Source organism: Astyanax mexicanus, chromosome 14 (assembly GCF_023375975.1).
Source record: "Astyanax mexicanus isolate ESR-SI-001 chromosome 14, AstMex3_surface, whole genome shotgun sequence".
Taxonomy (NCBI): Eukaryota; Metazoa; Chordata; class Actinopteri; order Characiformes; family Acestrorhamphidae; genus Astyanax; species Astyanax mexicanus.
In genome coordinates this window covers 48,149,671-48,170,933 of record NC_064421.1, presented here as the reverse complement: position 1 = coordinate 48,170,933, position 21,263 = coordinate 48,149,671, and the positions used below count along the sequence as shown (strand labels likewise).

The window sequence follows — 21,263 nt, the reverse complement described above, 5'->3', positions numbered from 1 at the left end:
TTACATTTATATATTTGTGTATGTCTCAGTTTTACAGGGCGTTGAATATCCGTGTAGCTCTGGTGGGTTTGGAGGTTTGGAGTGATTCTGATAAATGTCCCGTGACTCAGGACCCGTTCACCACGCTGCACGAGTTTCTGGACTGGAGGAAACTCAAACTGCTGCCCCAGAGACGCCACGATAACGCCCAGCTCATCAGGTAAAATCTAGATCATAGTTAATTAATTCATTGATTAATTCACTGACTCCTAGTCACAGACAGAGTCAGATATTAAACATGTTGAATATTTGGGGGATATCTGCGACTGGTGACAGGTCAGCGATCAACGGAAAACTGTCGGCGACTAAAAAACTGGGCTAAAATCATGTAGTGTGAACCACGGCATAACCGCCCAGCCTAACAAGAATCGGTACATCTTACCCAAATGCATATAAGCACAAAACAGAGGCGTACAGCTAGGTGGTAGGGGCTAAGGGTGAAATGGGATTGGCCCTTATAAACACATCATTTGGGAAAAATGCCATTGTCACTGACAGCAACACAACCACCACCATGCTTCACAGTTTGCAAAGATGTTTTTTGTTTTTTTTCAATAAAACATGCATTTTCTTTTTTCTCAAGGCATGCCCTTTGTTATCGAGGCCTATTTTGACATCATTATTTTGGTGTGTGTACTGAATTAAAAATGAAATATGTGTCCTGTGTTCTCTTGCAGTGGCGTTTATTTCCAGGGCACCACCATTGGCATGGCCCCCATCATGAGCATGTGCACCGTGGAGCAGTCCGGCGGCATCGTCATGGTGAGCATAAAATGTATTTAATGCATTAACAGCTTGTTTTGTTAAGTTTTGTGTTTGTGTTGTGACTTTTGTCACGTCAGTCTAAAGAATATTTACCCAAAGTCCTGAAAATCACGTGCCCAACCATGTGGATGGAGGTCATGCGTGTGGTTATCTTGTGTTTACTCCTGAAACCCCCTCCTCCTCCCGCTTCTCAGGCAGCAGCAGACTGTCACTCACACAGACACAGAGACAGCGCTGTGATGTAACTAGTGCACATGCACACATCACGATGACGATGCTTAAACCATATATCGTGCAGCCATAAACTGCAGTTCTTTAAATGTTGTTCTGGGTTCTTTTGGGACCTCATGGATGAGTTGTCCATGACCTTTTGGAGTAATTTCGGTCAGTCGGTCGGCCGGTCACTCCTGGGAAGATTCACCAGTGTTCGTCTTTTTTTTTTCCATTAGTGATTAATAGTGAATCACTGTGGTTCTTTTTTTCCTTTGATAAATTTTTTGAAAATTCATTGGCTTTTATCTCAGTGGGGAATTCTACAGAGTGCTGATTCTCAGCAGAAGAAACACGCATGGTAAAAAAGACGAAAACAAGGAAAAAACGTCTGAAAAAGACCAAAAAAAAACAGGTTTTATATTTATTTTATGATTTATTCATAACATACAGAAACGTGTTGTACTTTCGTTAATGCCAGTGAATTTAGGAACAAGGGTTCTTTTTGACCATTGTGAAGTTTCCTGTCACAGAGCTGCTCTACAGACAGACTCAGGAGATCCTTTGTCCCGAGAGCCATCAGTTGTATTATTTTTTTCCCTTTTTTTCATTTATTTGCTTTTATCTCAGTGGGGAATTCTAGAGAGTGTTGATTCTCAGCAGTAGTAACACACAGTGAAAAAGAGGTTTTTAAAAAAAACAGGTTTTATATTTATTTAATGATTTATTCGTAAGATCCAAAAACATGCAGAATGTTCGTAAATGTCAGTCAGTTTAGGAACAAGTGTTCTTTTTGGCCAGTGTGAAGGAGGGGCGGCACTTCTCTGATTGCCTTTATTATGCAGAAAATACTGTATTGAACATTTTGAACTTTCCGGTCCGTGTAGAGAAAGGAAAGCGTATCTCAGGTTTAAGGCTCTGTAGACGAGGTTTTTTGGTCCTGGTGACTCAGTGAAAGCTGACGGTAGGTACGGCGTGTGCGGTTTTGAGCGGTAATGAATCTAATTAAGTGTAGAACCGCAGGAGCTGCTGAAGGTCATTGTGTGGAATCTGCGCTCTCTCCTAAACGCTCGCTGGTTGCTTGTCAATCAGAGAAATCACCTGCGGTTCTTTACCACAGCTAAATACCACACATTTACATTTTTATTAGCGCAGATAAATCACCCGCGCCGCAGGAGCGTGCTGCACGCGTGCGGCGGAGAAATCGCCGCTCTGTTGGGACTCGGCTGTTCGGAGTCACGCTGTTCAGACGTGATTAGAAACGAGCCTGAATTAAAGAACGGCGGCCGTATCGTTTGATAAATGGTGCTTATTAAATAGCTGAAAGAGCTGGTGGTGTCAGCAGGTTTGTGACCTGTGAGGAAAGAAGAGCAGTGATAGATCTGTTCTTATTCTACCTGCTGTTCAGCTGATTCTACCCCTACATACATCATTTCACTTTACTCTCATATAATTTACTTATTCACTTTACATACAGTATGTTTAGCAATAATTACAGTATGTTAAAGTATTATAGACCACTTAAAAACGTTAAATTTTAACGCTGAATCTAATAGCACATGCATTTAACTATTCTATAGAACATGTACTGCTCAATCTCAGGCAGTTTTACTTAATATTTTTTACCAGGTTTTTAATACGAAGATTAAAAGACAATTTAAAAAGCATGATATAAAAAAAAGCAAGTCCACTAATTCATTTGATTTTCTCTCAAGAAAACCAGTCTTTATGTTAAAGAAATGGTTATAAACTGCATGTTCAAATAATTGATATTTATGATGAAAAATAAATAAAAATCACTCCTGTTAATTCTGTATATTTTGAGTAACAGGACTGAAAGTAACAGGAATGAGTTTTTAGCCTAAAATTAGCAAAAACATGAAAAATAGCTAAATGGCGGCTATGCTATTAGCATGAGGACACTGAGCACATTCTAGTGATTTTCACAAATTTCACAATTTGTATTTAAAAAAAAAAAAACAAGGTAGATAACAGGACTGAGTTTTGAGATTGAGCTCCTCCTTTTCATTGAAAAACTAATAAGGGACCTAATTTTGGTCTTCCCTTGATCTTCAGAAGAACCAGCTGATGTCACTTCCTGTTGTAGATGTGACTTCCTGTTGTTGAATGTTCTAGATGTTTCAGATGATCAGGGTAATGTGTTACAGGGTAACAGGACTGAGTGAAACCACGACACAGGGACTAAATATAAAACTAAAATATTATGGATGTATAATGATGATTTAAAAATATATATTTTAAAGCATAGATGATTAGATTATAGATTTAGAGTCAAACAACAATTTTAATAATTATATTTCATGTTAAAGTTTATAGTTAGGGGGGGGCAGGTGACAAATAAATGCTATTTTTTTCTCAGTATTCTAAATAGTTTTTTTTATTAATGTTTTAAATTACATATCTAAGTTTTGCAATTAGGTCCATGTATAAGACACTATGCCTAATAATAAAATGTATTTTGGTGGAATATTCCTTAATATAAATGTAATCTGTTAAAGTGAAACTGCTTTAGAGAAAAAGGTTCTGGGTCGGGTCTTTATGAATAGGTGTGAATGAGATCAGAAGTGAGGGATCTCACTCTTCCTGTAGTGAGATCTCAGCGTCTGTGATGATGAATAGTGATCTGATAGTAGTGAGTGAAGGACAGGGTAAGTGTGCAGGTCTTCAGCTGAGCTCCGGGGGCTTTTTTTGTAGTCGGTTGGGTTTTTTCCTTTTTCAGTAATAATGTATGATGCAGTCATGCATGCAGCGCATATATGTCAGATATGAGGGTGAAGAGAGTGAAGATAAAAGTGAGGAGGGGAAAATGTCTAAGTGTGTGTGTAAAAACAGAAAGAAAAAAGAGAAAAATACCTGGAAAGAGAGGAAGAGATGGAATATTAAAGACGGATGTTAAAGTTTCAGGAATTGTTTTATTAATGTGCTCTAAAAAGCAGCATTTTTGTGTTTTATGTTTTTTTATCTTTAATGGCCCTTTTTAATGTTTTAGGAAAGATTTTTTAAGACGATTTTTTATTCATATTATTTAAGAATGGATTTTCCGGGGAGAAATATGAAATATATGGTCCACATTATGAGAATGCAACTCTCCGAATTTTATATATCTAATATCTAATTCATTAACAAAAAAAAAATGAAAAAGCAGTGGTAAAATGGCAGTGTAAACCCGAAGAAGTTTGTATCTGAATACTAGAGCTGAAGCTCTGCTGTTTGTACACTAAAATAAGGTCTCTAGGTCTATTTTTAGGTCTGTTTTTAGGTCTATTTTGGCTGTTATGCTGTTTCTTTAAAGATTTACCAACACACTTTTTGAGGCATTAACACAAACTGCAGTGCTGCTATAATCTGAAAACAGAATCAATCCAAAAAATAACTCTAAATGTGTCTAAATGTCCTTGGGCAATAAATTATTAATAAATTATTAATTTAGTGCATACTGTGTTGTGAAAGAGCTCATTTTCTTTTTTGGAATGTGAGAAAATAAAGGAACTATGTTTAATGGAAAAGGGACAAAACTAAAAAAGGTGTATATATATATATACACAGTATATCGTCACTGTCAAATACATCAAAAACATCAACTTTACATCAGAGAGAAAAAACCTTCTAAACGTTTAACGGAAGTTAATGTAATGTAATGAGGTTTTTTTCAGGTAATTCTGGAGAAATTTTATTGGTCCTTACATTTTTAATATTTTTAATTTTAATACAATAAAAGGGATAGTTGGTTTGTTGAAATAATTTAGTAATCTAAAAATCAACAAAAATGGAGATTGGACAGCGATAATATACACAGTCTAAATCAGTAACAGGTGAAGTAGAGTAAGTACTCCGGTGAGTTGGAGCGTAAGAAATATTAGTTATTGGATGAGAGTGGATGTGACAGTCATGATAGTTGTAATAGTCAATGGGCTCATGGGAATTTTCAGTTCATGTTAGTGATGGGTATACAGACATATATATACAGACATATATTTTGAAGGAAATTTTGTTGAATAATATGTATTTATATAAAAAACACCACCAGTTAACTTAAAAACTTGCTTAAATGCCAAATAGCAAAATAATAATAGTAATAAGTGCAGTTCAGTTTAATTATAAAAGTAATATTTAAAGTTCTCACTCTATTTTTTTCTCTGTTCAGGATCACTCGGATAACCCCCTGGGAGCAGCCGTGACGTTAGCGCATGAGTTGGGACACAACTTTGGAATGAACCACGATACTCCGGAGCGGGGGTGCGGCTGCAGGATGACAGTAGATCGGGGGGGCTGCATCATGACCCCCTCCACAGGGTGAGTTCAGCCTCAGTCTGCATTAATCACATCGTACTGAAGTGTAGTTTTTATTAATGTAAAAAAAAAAGTGACTGGCTGTACTGCACACGTTTTATCCTGATTTTAACCCAGATTTCCAGTTGAGTTGAGGTAAGAAAATGACTTCAGTTGCAGAAAATCAAACATTCTATCTTTTCGATCTATTAGTCTATTAGTGAAACTCGAAGTCTAAACCAACTCCATTTTGATATATATCGGTTCAGATTCTATAAAAATTCCAACTATTTATCTACCCATTAATGTATCCATCCAACTATTCATCTATCCATCCATCCATCCATCCATCCATCCAACCAACCATCCATTCATCCATCCATCCACATGTCCAACCATCCATTCATCTATTTAACCAACCATACTTACAACCATCAATCCATCCATTAAACCATTCATCTATCCATCCATCCAACTATTATTTACCTATCAATTTATCCATCCAACTATTCATCTATATATCTTTCCAATCATCCATCCATCCAACCAGTCAACCATCCTTTCAACCATGCTTCCATCCATCCATTTAACCAACCAATCCTACATCCAACCATCCATTCATATATCCATCCATCCATCCATCCATCCATCCATCCATCAGTCAACCATCCAGCTATCTATTCAACCAACCAACCATACATCCAAGCAACCAACCTACCCATTACTTTATCCATCAAGCTATTCATCTATTAAATTATCCATCCAACCAACCAACCATCCTTTCAACCATCCTTCCATCCATCCATCCAACCAACCAACCATACATCCACACATCTATAAAACCATTCATCTATCCATCCATCCTTTCAACTATTTATCTATCCATCAATTCATCCATACAACTATTTATCGAACCATCCATCCAATTATCCATCCAACCATCCTTGCAACCATCCACCCAAACTTCCATCCATCCAAGTAAATCAAATTAAAAAGGAATAAAGCTAAACACAAAAAAATTTGCACGTGGAAATAAATGGAAGTTTGGAATCTACATTTCTAGCAGAACTTATAGAAAAGATTGAGTGAGAGTGATAATAATTAGTAAAAAATTATTCCATGCTTTATAATTTAATAAGCAATAACTGCATAATCTCACTATATACGGGTTAATATATATACAGTATAGTCCGTATAGACTGTGGGTCTTTTGAAAACTCCCGGACTCAGAGAGGGTCCGGAGATTGGTGCGGTCGGCGCAGGATTTGGGCGTCTGGAGCGCGGTGATAACGGCGTCGCCGGCGGTGACGGGGATATGACTGGAGTCTGGCGTGGGTAAACATCAGGGTGATAAGGTGAGGCGGGAGATTTCTCTCCTCAGACTGATGCCAGTTTACTCTTATCTGATGAGAAGTGTGAGTCTCGCCCACGTGCCGGTTTTAGGGTGGAGGAATGGACGTTTCATAGAAGAAGAAGAAGAAGAAGAAGAAGAAGGGAAGTAAAATCAGGAAGGAATGGATGGAAGTGAAGGATGGATGGTGGGACTGAAGGGTTTTGGGGTTTTGGGACTCTCTTTGGGACAGGAATAGTGAATAGAGAGAAAGAGTGAATTCTGAAGGATCTTCTGCCTAAAGTACAGAGAGCCGTCCCCATGCCTGAGCCACAGAACGCAGAGGATCATGGGATATCCCCCACATAAAAGCTTCATGGGTATTTCTCACAAGAACCACCAGCCCACCACGAGCCCGGCTTCACACGGCTCTGATGCTCCTGGCTGCTTTCATCTGATCTTCAGCCGCCGCGTTCTCCTCCACCGCCTCGAAAACACCTTCGGACACGCGGGTTCCATCGGCGTAAAGTAAACACCATCATGCCTGTTGCCACGGCAACCCTGCTTCCAAAATCCTCCTTAACCAGTAAGGATGATCTCTCCTTGAGTTTCCTTTATAGTGTGGATGGTATTGGATTGCCCCTAGCCCTGAGTGAATGGGTGTTGATGGATGAATAGATGAAGGGATGGATGGATCAATATGATTCAATGATGATACGAATATGATGACATTGCAGTAACACAGTATAAGGTTAAATTATAATTTATTTATTTATAACAGCATAAAGAAAACATATATACCTAACTGTGTGAATGGATGGTTGAAAGCATGGCTTGTTGGACAGATGATGGGTTGGATGGATGAATGATTAACAGGTTGGATGGATAGTTGAAGCATTGAAAGGATGGGTGGATGGATGGTTGACAAGATGATAAAAGATAAATGAATGGTTCAAAGAATGGATGGATGGTTGGTGAATGGTTGGATAACTGGCTGGATGAAAGGACTGATGGATAGATAAATTAATAGATGAATGGCTGGTTGGTTGGTTGGTTGGTTGGTTGGATTAATAGATAGTTAGTTATTAGTTAATTTTTTGGATGGATGGATGGTTGAAAGTATAGATGGATGATAAATGAATTTTCAAAAAAGGGATGGATGGTTGGTGAATGGATGGATGGTTGAATGAATGGTTAAAAATGATGGATTGTTAGATAAATTAATGGACGGATGGATGGATGGTTGGTTGGATTAAAGAAGGAATATATAGGAAAATGATTGTGAAACTAAGAAATTGGCTTGTGAGACTCCAGCTCATACTGTAAGACAAGCGACTAAATTTATGGCATTTCAGGTCATTTAGGCAATTAATCAAACATCGCTTCACCTCTTACACTGCATGAAATACGATAAATGATGAAACTAAAATTTAGGTTAAAATCGGGCTAAATTCTCACAGTGTCCTCCGGGCTTAAGCACAAGAACTGTGGCCTTAATTGAATGTTAAGGCCCTGTCCCACTGCGATTGCGTCTAAATATCCACTAAAGTACGTCCACATTTATCAGAAAACACTGCGTCCACTGAGTGAACGCGCTGCGTCCAAAATATAGACGCAGTGCGTCCAAATTACGTCCATATTCCGTCTAAATTGAAGTTGGACGCCGACTTCCAAATTTGTACGTCGACTTCCAACTATATATGGTTGTTTTTTCTAGTGAATCATCATTTCTTCTTGAGCTACAAGAGAGAGAAATCCGTATAACTGTTTGATCCAGCTGTTAAACTGTTATATTAATACCATTTTAACCTTTTTCGTTTCTATATTTTGAAATTCGTTAGATTATATTTTTGTCAACATTTTGGGTTTATTTTCGTTTATTTTTCTAATAAAAATAGAAATTACATAATATATTTTCTTTTGTTATGCTGTGCAGGAACAGTAGCCTATGCCTATATCTAAAAGTAGCAATAGGCTGGGAAAAAAGCCAGAACATTGAACAAATGCCAGTATAATAACTAAAAACTAGCGGCTAGCAGACGCCTGCAGCATCATTGATTTCTAAGTATTTTTATGTTTTAATGTTTAAATGTGTTTTAAAGGGGTTTTTAAGCATCTGTAATGCAAAAAAAAATATTTTTTACTTCTGACGATTTTTTTTTTCATGTTTGCAAAATTAATGTTTCTTTCATTGTTTCGATAATCAGCTCTTTTGGGAGCAGTTATAGGCCCTGAGAAGGGCCTTTGGAATGCTTTGTTTCAAAAAAATTATTCTTTTCAAGGCTGTAGGAAGAAAGCAGAAACATGCAAAGCATTGACATGTAAAAAATCAAATAAGCAAGTACATTTTAAAAACAGTTTTAATGTTAAAAATCGCTTGGCGGCGGCCGTCTTAGTGGAACCCTTCCTCTTGGCTGGCATCTTGGAAAGTGTGGAAAAGCGATGGACGCCAGAAAAATATGTACGTGCCGTCCAAATATCCACTAAAATACGTCCGTACTGCGTCTAAATATCCACTAAATTACGTCCATGTCAGTCGCCGTCTATTCCGAAAATTTTGGGAGGTACCAAAACCACTTTTGCGTCTAAAGTGGACGGCAACGTCTAAACTACGTCCACTTGGACGGTGCCGTCCAAATATCCACTAAACTACGTCCAGATTGCGTCTAAATATCCACTAAATATCCACTAAACTGCGTCCACTGTTCAAGTGGACGCAGTTTAGTGGATATTTAGACGCAATCGCAGTGGGACAGGGCCTTTAGGAATCTGCACTTTTTTGACACTCATTCTGCATTTATTCTGTAAGCTCTGAGTCCAAAAAAATACGACAAGAATTTGAGAATAGCGAATTTTGATATGGATTTTTGAGTCATCTCAGTTCAGCCATTCAGAGTCCAATTTAAAGCATGTTACAAAATGTTCCTGCCTAAACTCCACACTACTGTCTACCTCAGTCTCTCGTCTTACAGGAGATTTCCCCCAGGACGTCCTTTAAGCTCCTGAAAACATGCTACTGCAGCTCACAGGATGGGATTCCTCAGCTGATTCTCTTATCCTTCATCTAAAACCTGAGCTTTCAGAGCAGCAGATGCTCTTTAACAGCTCTCAACCACCAGCAATTCTCCAGCTCTCAGCTGCAGACTCCTTATCTCAGCGAGGGGCGTTTTAGTCGGACCTGAGACTCAGATCTGGAGCTCAGCCACAACAAACAAGCCCATTTCACAAGCCCATCCCACAGCACGCGGAAGCCACTGCAGGAGCCTTGGAAAAATGAAATAAAAAAGCGTAAAAAAAAGAGTGTACCTGTTTCCCTCGGCGAGAAAAGAGTGAAAAGAAGGGTGACGTCACTCATTCGCTCTTTCTCTCTTTCGCCTCTCTGCTGGGCGTCTCATGCAGCTTTAATATAGCTGAGAATCTCACCATGCAAAGGAACTCAAAAACACTCATACTTGCACTTTGACTTCAGCACCTTGCTTAAAAAGCATGCAAAAAAAGCTCGTCACCTTCTCACCTCCCAAAATACACCAATACACACACTTGGTGACTTTTGTATAGAAATGGTGTTTAAAGCTGTAAAAAAGCACTTTTTTGGGAGTTTTCTAACCTTAAACTAATGTCTCTAAGCCACTTAAACCTTTTAAAAAGAAGAGCCTTCAAAACGTGTGCATAAGATAAAATAAACAAGACGATATAAACAGTATACTACAGATAATACTCCACAGTTAATACACTATACAATTTGGCACTATTTAGCACTGCTGGAGCAGCATTAGCGTTAGCATTAGCCGCTAAGCACTAGCTCTTTCACTATTCAGAGGTGAGTATATCGGACTTGTTAAAACAAGCTACGCAGGACGAACTGCTAGCTAATATCACACTGGCTTAACGGAACACTCAGGGTTCCTGCTAATGCTAATGCTGCTGCACCTAGCCTTAGTGGAAATATGGAAATCTAAGCTTACTCTAAATAAACGGAAGAGCTTTACTCACCCAAATAAACTGTTTTCAGGAGAGAAATCTGTGTAGATTAACATCCAGCACTCGCTTGACTTTTAACCCTCCTATTATGTTCATTTATCAGGAACAGCAGTGGTGTTCCAGGGTCACTTTGACCTGGTGCGTGTTTAATTATGCAAAATATGTCTGAAAAAACCCTAAGTTATTACTAACTCCATTACTAATTATTGTCAATATAATCAAAATTTAGTGTAGTGATGTTCCTCACCTATAACAGGTAATGCTTCAATTAGAATAATTCACTCGTTTTTCATGAAAAAACTCATGATCAAACTTTGTTTAATGTTTCACTACTTGTAACATTACCTTTGAAAGACCAACATAAAAAACAGTAGTTTTAAATAACATTGAAACATAACATTGCAATTTAGTTTTAGTTTTAGTTTAGTTTTTGCAGGGGGTGGTGGTTGCAAATATGTGAGATAAACCATTTTCATATTATATGTTGATTAAAGTAATTAAGGCAAGCAGAAGAGGTTTTAGACTGTAAAAATACTTTTAACAATTTGTCCTAGATCTTCAAACTTTAAGACGGGTCTATTTAACCCAGAATAAAACAGGAGGATTAAAGCAAATGTTTTTTTTTAAGAATTACACTTTTGTTTAGTTAGCTTAGCTTTAGAAGGAAAACAGAAGAATTAGAAGTTTTTGTTTTTTAATAAAGAATAAATGCTTTTTTCAGCTTTTTATCTTTATGTACTTTTACAGTATGATTTATATATATATATTTTATTTTGTACACTGTGTATATTTTTGTGGTGTAGTTTTGCTGGTATTCTGCTGGCGTAAGGTTTATTTTATTTTCTGCACTGGTTGTGAGGTCAGTGTGTTTTGGCAGGTAGTACATGTGTTTGTTAGATCAGGGAGGCGGTGTGTGTTAGTGTGTGTTAGTGTGTGTTTAGTGTCGAGTCAGGACAATGCTGCCCTATTTTTCTCCACTTCCCACAGGAGGGACACACACTTCCTTACTTTATTTAACCCTAAAAGCCCTCGGCCCTGTTCAGCACCTGATTATTGATATTATTATCTGTTCTAAGGGTGTTTTGAATCCATTTTCTGAATTTTCTGCACAGGAAAACACGTCAACACTATCGTCAGTAGTTAGTGAGCATGCAATAGCAGCACTGAATAGATATAAAAATGCTGAAATTAAAATTTAAATGCACAGAAGTGCAGCATAGAAATGCACACATAAATAATCTCTAAATGCTCTCTATTATAGGTCTCATTCCAGGTATAACACTGCTTTAGTCCGGTGGAGGAGTGGGCTGGGAAAAACAATAGGATTTCGGCTCTTGCTCATTAATATTCATACATGCAAACGTATCACCTCTGATTGGCTAATAGCACTGCGACACCAGGAGGCAGCAAGACGGACAACAGTTTAAAAAAACTTTTTAAAATAAAAACATTTTCATACTAATAACAGTGTAATTTTACAACGTTATATGTTACTTTACAACATGTGTAATAATGCCCTGCTAAGTGCAGTTCAGACAGTGATCTAGTCATGGAGTCTCTGTAAAACACCAAATCCACCGGTGATCCTATTTAAACCTACAGTTACTTACACACAGAGGTGGGTAGAGTCCAGGACCAGAAAGTAAAAATCCACCCACAAATTCTAACCATTTGTTTCTTAGCTCTGAATTACTGGGTAAAGTATATAAACACTGATGTGTTATTCGCACAAATAACACAGGAATGAACTGCATGCTGTTTCTAGCGCTGTTAGTTATCTCCTATCTGACGAGACGACATCGCTGCCCGGCTTCAGCTCTGTCTGTGGGCGTTCCTGAGCCGAGGTGGGCGGAGCCATGAATACTAATTCACGGGTTGATGTAGACACGGTGCTTTTCCTGATCGACTGTTTTTTTTTTCTGAATATCTTCTTTTACTAGCTGCTGCAGACAATGAGGATGAGGAAGAGTTTCATCATGTGCAGCATCATAAAAAACTCAGAGAAACCTGCTGTATTTTACAAACAACAAGAACAAAAAAAAGAGGATTTTAGCATCTTAAACTATTTAGCGTCTCTTATTAATTGAGTTCCTTGAGGTTGTTGTATTCCAACTGCGAGAGGAGCTATTTTAAAAGTTCAGACATGAGAAATTCATGATCTGCTGGCTGTGCTTTCTCTCTCTCTCTTTCTCTCGCTCGCGCTCTCACTCTCTCTCTTTACCCCTCCTCCTCCTTTCCTACCTCCCTGACAGCTTCCATGCGTTTTATTTAAGTTTGGTCTCATGCAGTGTCCTGTCTCACTCCACTCAAACTGACAGCTTCAGATTGAGAATCCGACTCACAGAATGAGAGAATGAGAGCGAGAGAATGAAGAGACGAAGAGATAGGGAAAGAAAGAGCTCATATGGCGGGAAAGACAGAAAGAAGGGAAAAAGGAAAGACAGCTGTAAAAAGGCAGAGGCAGATGGAAACAGAAATAGAGGCGGGAGAAGAGGTGAGACAGACAAAGAAACAGGAACAGATACATGATTGACAGGCAGACCTACAGGAATAAAGATGAGCGAGAAAAAGAGAGAGAGAGAGAGAGAGAGAGAGAGAGAGAGAGAGAGAGAGAGAGAGAGGGAGGGAGAGAGAGAGAGTAATTGATCAGAAGAAAAGGAGATGGAGAGAGAGAGAAATTGGCTGAGAAATGTAGAGTAAGCATGTTAGACAGTGAAAAGTGAGAAACAGAGCAAGAAAGACAGAAAACTGAGAGAGAGAGAAAACTGTAAAAATGAGAAAGTTAGAGTAGAGAAAATTAAACATTTTAAGGCAAATTACTGCACTAGATTTTGGAGTTTAACTCTTTTTAACTTTTGAAAAATAAACACAACAAGTTACAAGTTGTGCATTACAAAAAAATGTATTTTCAAAAATTCATAAGAATATATTGTAGAATGAAGATTTTAGTAATTATTAAAGAGCCACAGCCCTAATTACATGTGTGGCTAATTAAGTAAATTGAAATTAACACACATGCAATTACAAAACCTATACACTTGTAATGAATACATCTGTACAATAATGCGTACGTCACCAGTAATGGGTACACTGTTATTACATGGTTATTACATGTGTAACAACACAGTTATTAGAGATGTTTACTCTATATACTATAAATTGGGACCTATAAAACAGCATATATGTCAAATTGCATGCACAGCACATTTTCCCCTGTTTTTTTTTTTTGTTTTAAATAAAGAGCATCTGTTCTGGTCCCAAATCCTCTACTGTTGATGCCATTGGCAATTCTACACAGCGAGGCCTGAATTTTCCTGAATTATTATTATTTTTTTCTTCACAACAGAAAGTCAGAACGGCTCAGCATTTGAATGACACATTTCTCCTCTTTCCTCTGTTTACTTCACTGCCCCATTCTTTATTCATGCACCACTTTTCATAAAAGCACTTCAGGCTGCTTTTATTTAAAAAATTAGTTCCACAGTATTTTCTTGTCAGACTAATGTAGCAGCTCTGCTCGCAGCATAATCCATGTTTTTTATGTTTGTCCTTTTAGTAATAACGAAAAATCACAGTTAGTCACAGTACGTCTCAGATTGATGTTCAGATCTTGTGTAGCTCTTGTTATCTGGCTGTGTTAAACCCTCGTATGTCAAATAATGGCTAATGACATGTTGCAGATAGGCCTGTCACAATAACTGAATTATCGACTTATCGTTCAATAAATGGACATTACCTCAATCATTTTAATATTCGTGATTTTAATCGTCCTTTGAGTTTGCACTTGCGAAATGCACTTACATATATTGTCACATATGTTGAAGCAGGGTCTGATCTTTATGCCGGTTCAACGTGTGCCAGCTGGGACTGACCGGGGCTGAGGAACCTACTATAACCTACTTTGGTTCAAGCTGGAACTTTTCAGTTTCCAAAATTAGGTGCGTAAACAGTTTTGGAAAGTTTATTTTCTTTAAAAGGGTTAATGTTATCATTTTATATTTTATAAAAATGGTAACAATATAATTTATCGCAATCATATCTGAGACAAAATATCGCTCGCAAAAAATTGTTATCGTGACAGGCCTAGTCGCAGAAGATCAGCGTAAGCAGTTTTTGAGCATTTGAGCGTGAATTTTGTTGCTTTACATGGTTGTAATATACTAATGTTAATAGACCTCTGAAGTTGTGTCGTCATTTTTTTTTTGTTGGCATCATGTTGTTTATGCCCATATTTGGGCTTCCGGTTCTAAGTGGTTTATGTCAATGAAAAAAATTAATTGGCTTTTTAAAAACTGGCCTCTGTCACATTTTGATATAAATAAATATGTTCAGAAACCTGTACATTTTATTCTGTTTACATTTACCTTCTAAATATCACTTGATCCTCTGAATTACGAGATCGTTTAATGAGAGTCGTAATGAGAAAAATGCTAAGTTAGCTTTAAGCTAATGCTACAGGGCAGCTGCAGAGATCGGCAGGGGACTCTTTTCAGTGCAACACCAGCGAACTCCCGCCGGATCGCGTTTTGGATTATTATTCTTCTTCTTCACAGAAGATCATTAGAGCATTTAAACAGGTGAAAACTCTTATCAGTCATTAGTTTATACTAATTACAGCACACCTGATCCAAATAAGCAACTAACAACTAACTAATCAACTAACTACCTGCTATATGAGCTAAACCAGCTAACTAAAGAACCATATAGTTTAAATACAGTACTTAATGTAAAAAGGCTTAATGTGTGTTTTTTTCCACTGAACCCTACTGTATTATAAGGACTTGGCTTATAACGTGGCTTAATGTACTAAAACATTGAGCCAGAAACGCCGAACATCTAAACATGTTGGATCAGCTGTGTGGAATATGCTGTAAATATGCTGTAAATTTATGGCTGGAGTTCGCTGCAGTTATGCTGAAAATAATCCCCTGCCGATCTCTGCAGCTGTGCCGTTAGCATTAGCTTAAAGCTAGCATTTTTCTCATTACAACTCTCATTAAACTGTCTAATGATTCAGATGATGTAGTGATATATTTAGGAGGTAAATGTACACAGAATAAAACATACAGGATTCAGAACATATTTATTTACCACAGAATGTGACAGAGGAGTTTTAAAAAAGCCCACTTATTTTTCTCATAGAGAAAAAACCCTTAGACGGCTTAGAAACGGAAGCCATACAAGGACTACAGATTGATGCATGACTTCCATGCATGATCTATAATCCAGTGGTTTTAGAGAACTTCTTCAGAGTTGAGAGTTGATAGAGCACTTCACATCTTAACATTGCGCTCTACTGAACTATTCAGACGCTCTACATCTGTAGAAAACATGGAATTAGCTGTATCTGTATCTGTGTCAGAGTTTGACGAGCCGTAGCTGGAGTTCATTAAGCAACGGCTCTCTTATTCTAGACCAATACTGTCGCCCAGAACGAGAAGAACGAGCAGAAGAAGAAGAAGAAGAAGGAATTAGCTTGTAATGTGGAGCGTGTCAGATGATGGCCTTTTTGGAGAAAGCTCATCCGATGCTATCTCTTAATGGATATCGCTTTGGCCTTTTATTAAAGCGGCCACATGCCTAATCGCCAGCGACTCTGCTATCTTCTTCTCGACACCCACCACAAAGGAGCCGTGATTCAGGATCGACTGGCGCTACCGAAGAGCGCTGATTAAACGAGCGTCCGTTGCCTCATTTCACACCTCGCTCTGTTATCAGAGCATTTCTAATAAGGTCACGCTCTGAAATAGAGCTTCAGGACGTCCCGGGCCTTTACCCGCTTTACCTCAGAGCACCTGCCTGAAGATAAGTGTGAGAGAATCCGAGTGTGTAGAAAATAGACGGGATTCTTTGTGTTTGTGGAAAAATAAAGAGAGAGCACTTCACTTTCTGAATCAGTTTCTCTAATTTTGCTATTTACAGGTATATGGGTAACACTTTATAATAACTTTCATTAATATACCATTAACTAATGATTAATTACTGTTATTTTTCACATTTTCAGAAAAAGTTGCTATCACATTTGTAAATACTAATGAACGCATTGACAACATGAACTGCAATTTGCCTAGTATAAAATTCTTATTTACTAGCGATTTATTAGTATTAAAGTGCTGATGAGCTAATGACTTGTCAACATGTTTAATATGAATATCCATGCTGATAAATAAGTGTCATGTGGGAATGGGAAAAATAAGACTTTGACAATGAAGTTAATATAAGCAGCGAACAAGATTACACCCAGATTTACAGCACAGATGTGCACGTAGTAAATGGAGTCGTGCAGCTGCGAGCAGTGCATGCAGCACATACCACGCTCAGTGTGTAAACAGCATGGAGCAGCAGAGACACGTTCATGTTCATAGCTGTGGTAACTAATTAGCATTATCTGACGAAGGAGAATGTTTGATAGCTGGGTCGGATCGAGACTGGATTACGTTCTCACCACAAGTGAACCGCTATGAGCAAAAGCTGCTCCATGCACGCCTGGTCTGTGCTGCGTTCACTGTGTTAACTTCTCACAGCCGCGTGACTCAGTTTACTATGTATAATGTTACATCTGCACTGCTACACGTCCAATTAAAAACACTGTGTTTGAAAGAACACAGAATCTTCTAACTATATTTACTTCTTTTGGATTTCTTTTAGATTTACTCATACGCCAGACAGCTCTGACCAATCAGAGGAGCGTGGTTTATTTGTGCGCATTTTGATGCGTTTAGGTTTTTTTGCCTGTGTGAAAACAAACCAAACTGAGGGAGAAACTGAAGCTTCAAATAAAAAACTCAAACTCATCAACTGATCTGGATTATAGAAACTTTTATAACTACAGGTGTGAAAACGTCCTTAAAGTTCCAACCCGGTGGAAACCTGGGCTTCAAGCGAACATCATCCAATGGAATTTCTTCAATGCAAGCTCAAGCTCAGCTGAAATAATACTCTGATTATGAGCAACAAAAGCAGGAGAAGAAGAGCTGAAAAGGAAAGCAGAGACATTCCTTTAAAAGACTCAGGGAGCCAATAGACCTCATGCCTCATGCTGGACCACAAGCATTGTTTCCAGGACCTCACTGATGCTCCGATGCAGCAGGGCTCGATTTGGCCTCGTCTCTTTCCTCTATATCTCCTTTTTTTTGGTTCACTGAACTCTTGCTTAATACAGCTTTAGATGTGATCTCACTCCACCTCGCTTAGAAAACACACACTCTGAGATGTCAGAAGCTCAGCAGGTGCACTGGCTCCAGAACAGAGGTCTGCTCAGCTGAGCTCAGCTCAGTATTTTTTTGTTTTTTCTTTACTATTTTAACGAATTTCACCCTTTTTTGTTATTTTATACAGAACCAAACAAACATTTGGACACACCTTCTCATTCAATATTTTTTTTTTTTGTAAATGAATAGTAAAGTGATCTATCAGATTATGAAGGAACACATAAGGAATCATCATGTAGTAACTTAAAAGTGTTAAACAAACCAAAATACTGTTAACTTTAAGCGGTTTCTTAGGATGGTAACTCTGATTAACTCATCCTGTACAACAAAGAAACTCTTGGGCTTCCTTTCTCGGGGCAGTCCTGATGAGTGCCCGTTTCATCATAATGTTTTTGATGGTCTTTGTGGTGACTGAACTTTGGGAGGATACTTTTAAAGTTCATTTTTTCCTTTACTTAGTTGAGTAGTTCTTGCCATAATATGGAGTTGAACATTACTCAAATAGGGCTTTTCCATGTAATGTAGGGCGTGTCAGTGTGTCTTTGTTGGGGTAGCTAACTAAGTTAAGTAAAGAAAACTGTAATTCTTTAAAAATAAAAAGTAAATCGAGCGCTGGATGTTAATCTACACAGATTTCTCTGCTGAAAACTGTTTATTTGGGTGAGTAAAGCACTTCCGTTTATTTGCAGTAAGCTTAGATTTCCAGATTTCCATTAAGGCTGGGTGCAGCAGCATTAGCATTAGCTGTTAAAATAGCAGATTCATGCTACACTGAGGGACCCTGAGTGTTACAGTAGGCCAGGGTGATATTAGCTAGCGTTCGTCCCATGTTCTACCCACGTTAGTGGCTAATGCTAATGCTGCTTCAGCAGTGCTAGCTGGGGTTAGAAGCAGGCTACAGGCCTGGGTGCTGGAGAACTAAACTGAAACTTCTGTATAACTCTGTACTTCAGTGGAGTGTCTTTACTGCTCCTTAATACCTGACTGATAGAATTCATACATAAGGAGCACCGGATTATAAGGAGCTCTGATGATTTTTGGGAAAATTAAAGGATTTTAATTGCAGCTTATAGTGCACATAGGAACATATAGGACCAAAACCTCTGTATGAATTACCCACAATACATCCAATCAATACTTTTACATAAGTAAAAGAGTTTAAAGTACTGTGCAGTACTGTGCATCTGTCTATAGTGAAAGGCTACAGACTAGAAATAGAAAACTTTTTTTTTTTAGGACTTTTGTACAGAGGTTTTGCAGGTAGCATTACTAGTCCTGGACTATGCAGTAAGGCTTTAGTGGAGGTGGGGGGTGGGGTTAAAGATGTGCAGAAGGATTGTGGGGGGGTGGGATTTGTAAAAAAGGTAAAAAAGCAGTTCCAGGGGGAAGATTTAAGAGGTTGCGCAGATTGTGGACGAGGAGCAGAAGGATCAGTGTGGTTTGGCGGCGGAGAGAGAGAATCTGCGAGGGGCTGAGAGGACACGGACACTCAAGTTAAAGTGTGTGTGTGTGTGTGTGTGTGTGTTCATGCTTGGCCGCATGGCTGACTCTCCTTATCTCCATACTTCCTGCAGCACTGCTTGAGAGTGCACTGGCAGAGAAATGACACTCACACACACATATACACACTCTTATACACACACACACACACTTATATACACACACACACAAACACACACACACATAAGTACCTAAAGCCCCCCAAAACCAAACCATGCCAACCTCAGGCCACTTGCAGAAGCCTGGTGGCTCTGGCTGGCAGGTCGTACAGAGTCTTCTGTATAAAAGCCGTCTTTCTCTCTGCCCGTCTCTCTCTCTCTCTCTGTGCCAGCCGCTCTTAACCCGGCTGACCAGGCAGCTTCACTCAGCACCCGGCGCTCCAAGCTCCTTCAAGCCCTGAGCCAAGCTTCAGCGCCGGAGCTTCTCCTGCCAAACCCCCTGCCTGCCATTATTATTCCCAGCAGCTCCTCTGCTGAGCCCCGGTACCGGCACCGTCAGTTTGTCGTCGTTATCTTGTCCTCCTTTGTGTTCCCTGTGATGTACACAATCTTACACAGGTCTGGGCAAAGACTCTGCCAAATAACCTGTTTAGTTGTACAATTTTTGACACACAAAAAAAATAACACAATAAGAAAAAGAAGATGTTGTACTTTGCGAGGATACTTTTAAAGTTCTTCATTTTTTTTCTGATTGACTGGCCTTCATTTCTTAAGGTCATATTTTAGTTTCTTAGTTTCCTTTAAGTAGTTGATTAGAACATTAAAAGGGCTAGTCCCTGTAATGTAGGGAGTGTCAATGGTTCATTGCTATCATAACCACAGGAAAAGTATGCCTTGCTTGTCTCAAAACGTGCACAAGGCATGTACTAATTCTCTTAAATAATCATAGGTGTGTGTTTGGGTGTAATGTGAAATAAGTGTGACTGGTGTGTGTAGGCGAGCATGATCCTGCTGAAAAATGCCAGTTGGAAAGCCAAAACTTGTGGCAACAGGATGACTTACAAATATTTCTGAGCAACTAGTGTCCATAACATCACACTCTAGACCAAAAAAAAAAAACATTTTTTTATAAACTTATTGACAAAAAATAGCAGAGTAAAAAGGAGTTGTTAGAATTGAATGAAACTGTATGCAGGTGAATGTAATGATAATGATAAATGTGTTTACGTTCACTGTGAATAACATTACAATTGAGAGGAGGTTCTATAGTACCTTGTTGGATCTCTTCTAGACTAGATACAAAATGGGATACGGTATGGCTTCCTGCAGCACATTTGTCCCGTATGTTGTAGCTGGGTCTGTAGATCCTGCTCTACACTCGTTGATTGGTCTTACAAATGCTTGATTGGTATTAAATCTATTGACCTGTCAGTCCTGATTCTGTCCGTCTGTCTGCTCTGAACTCTTTACTTTACAACAAAGACTTCAATTCCCAACATGCACTTATCCACTTATCTTCTGGATTTTTTTGTGTATGACCTTGTGTAGTTTAATTTTTTTAAGAAATCGCTAGTAGTTCATTAGGGTTTGTCAGGTCAGGGATTGTCTAGCAGTCAACGGTCTCTCACCAAGAGGTACACTGACTAAAAGTAGCTTATAGAAGCATTTTTATAGGGCAGTTAGGGAAACACTTGCACTAGCCTGCATTAGACCCATTGTCTAATCAAAGCACACCTCGAATTATGTGTACTCCCTTAGACACAGAGTACCTGCATGCCTAGTTTTGCAGCTAAGGTGGATTATTATACTTTTTTGGTCAATAAATGTATTTAACATTCTGTGAGGCAGCTTTTAGAGGCATTAAACTCTTTAGATGTTGGGTTACGCCAATAATCTCATCAGTTTTGAGTCATTTTCAGTAAATTCCTCTGGAACAGCATTTGCATGAGCCAGCTCTCCAGTTCAGATTGCTTAGTTTATGTCTTAATACTTAATTTA

The 21,263-nt window shown here is 38.5% G+C and overlaps 1 protein-coding gene across 2 annotated transcripts in view; it reads left to right on the top strand.

The window, feature by feature from the left end:
* Window positions 1-21,263, top strand: part of adam12b (ADAM metallopeptidase domain 12b) — a 130,364-nt gene that overhangs the window by 70,836 nt on the left and 38,265 nt on the right. For both annotated transcript variants that reach the window (XM_022672557.2, XM_022672558.2), the window contains exons 9-11: window positions 30-199; window positions 717-801; window positions 5,180-5,328. In XM_022672557.2, coding sequence (XP_022528278.2) covers window positions 30-199; window positions 717-801; window positions 5,180-5,328 — 404 coding nt within the window. The remainder of the gene's footprint in view (window positions 1-29; window positions 200-716; window positions 802-5,179; window positions 5,329-21,263) is intronic.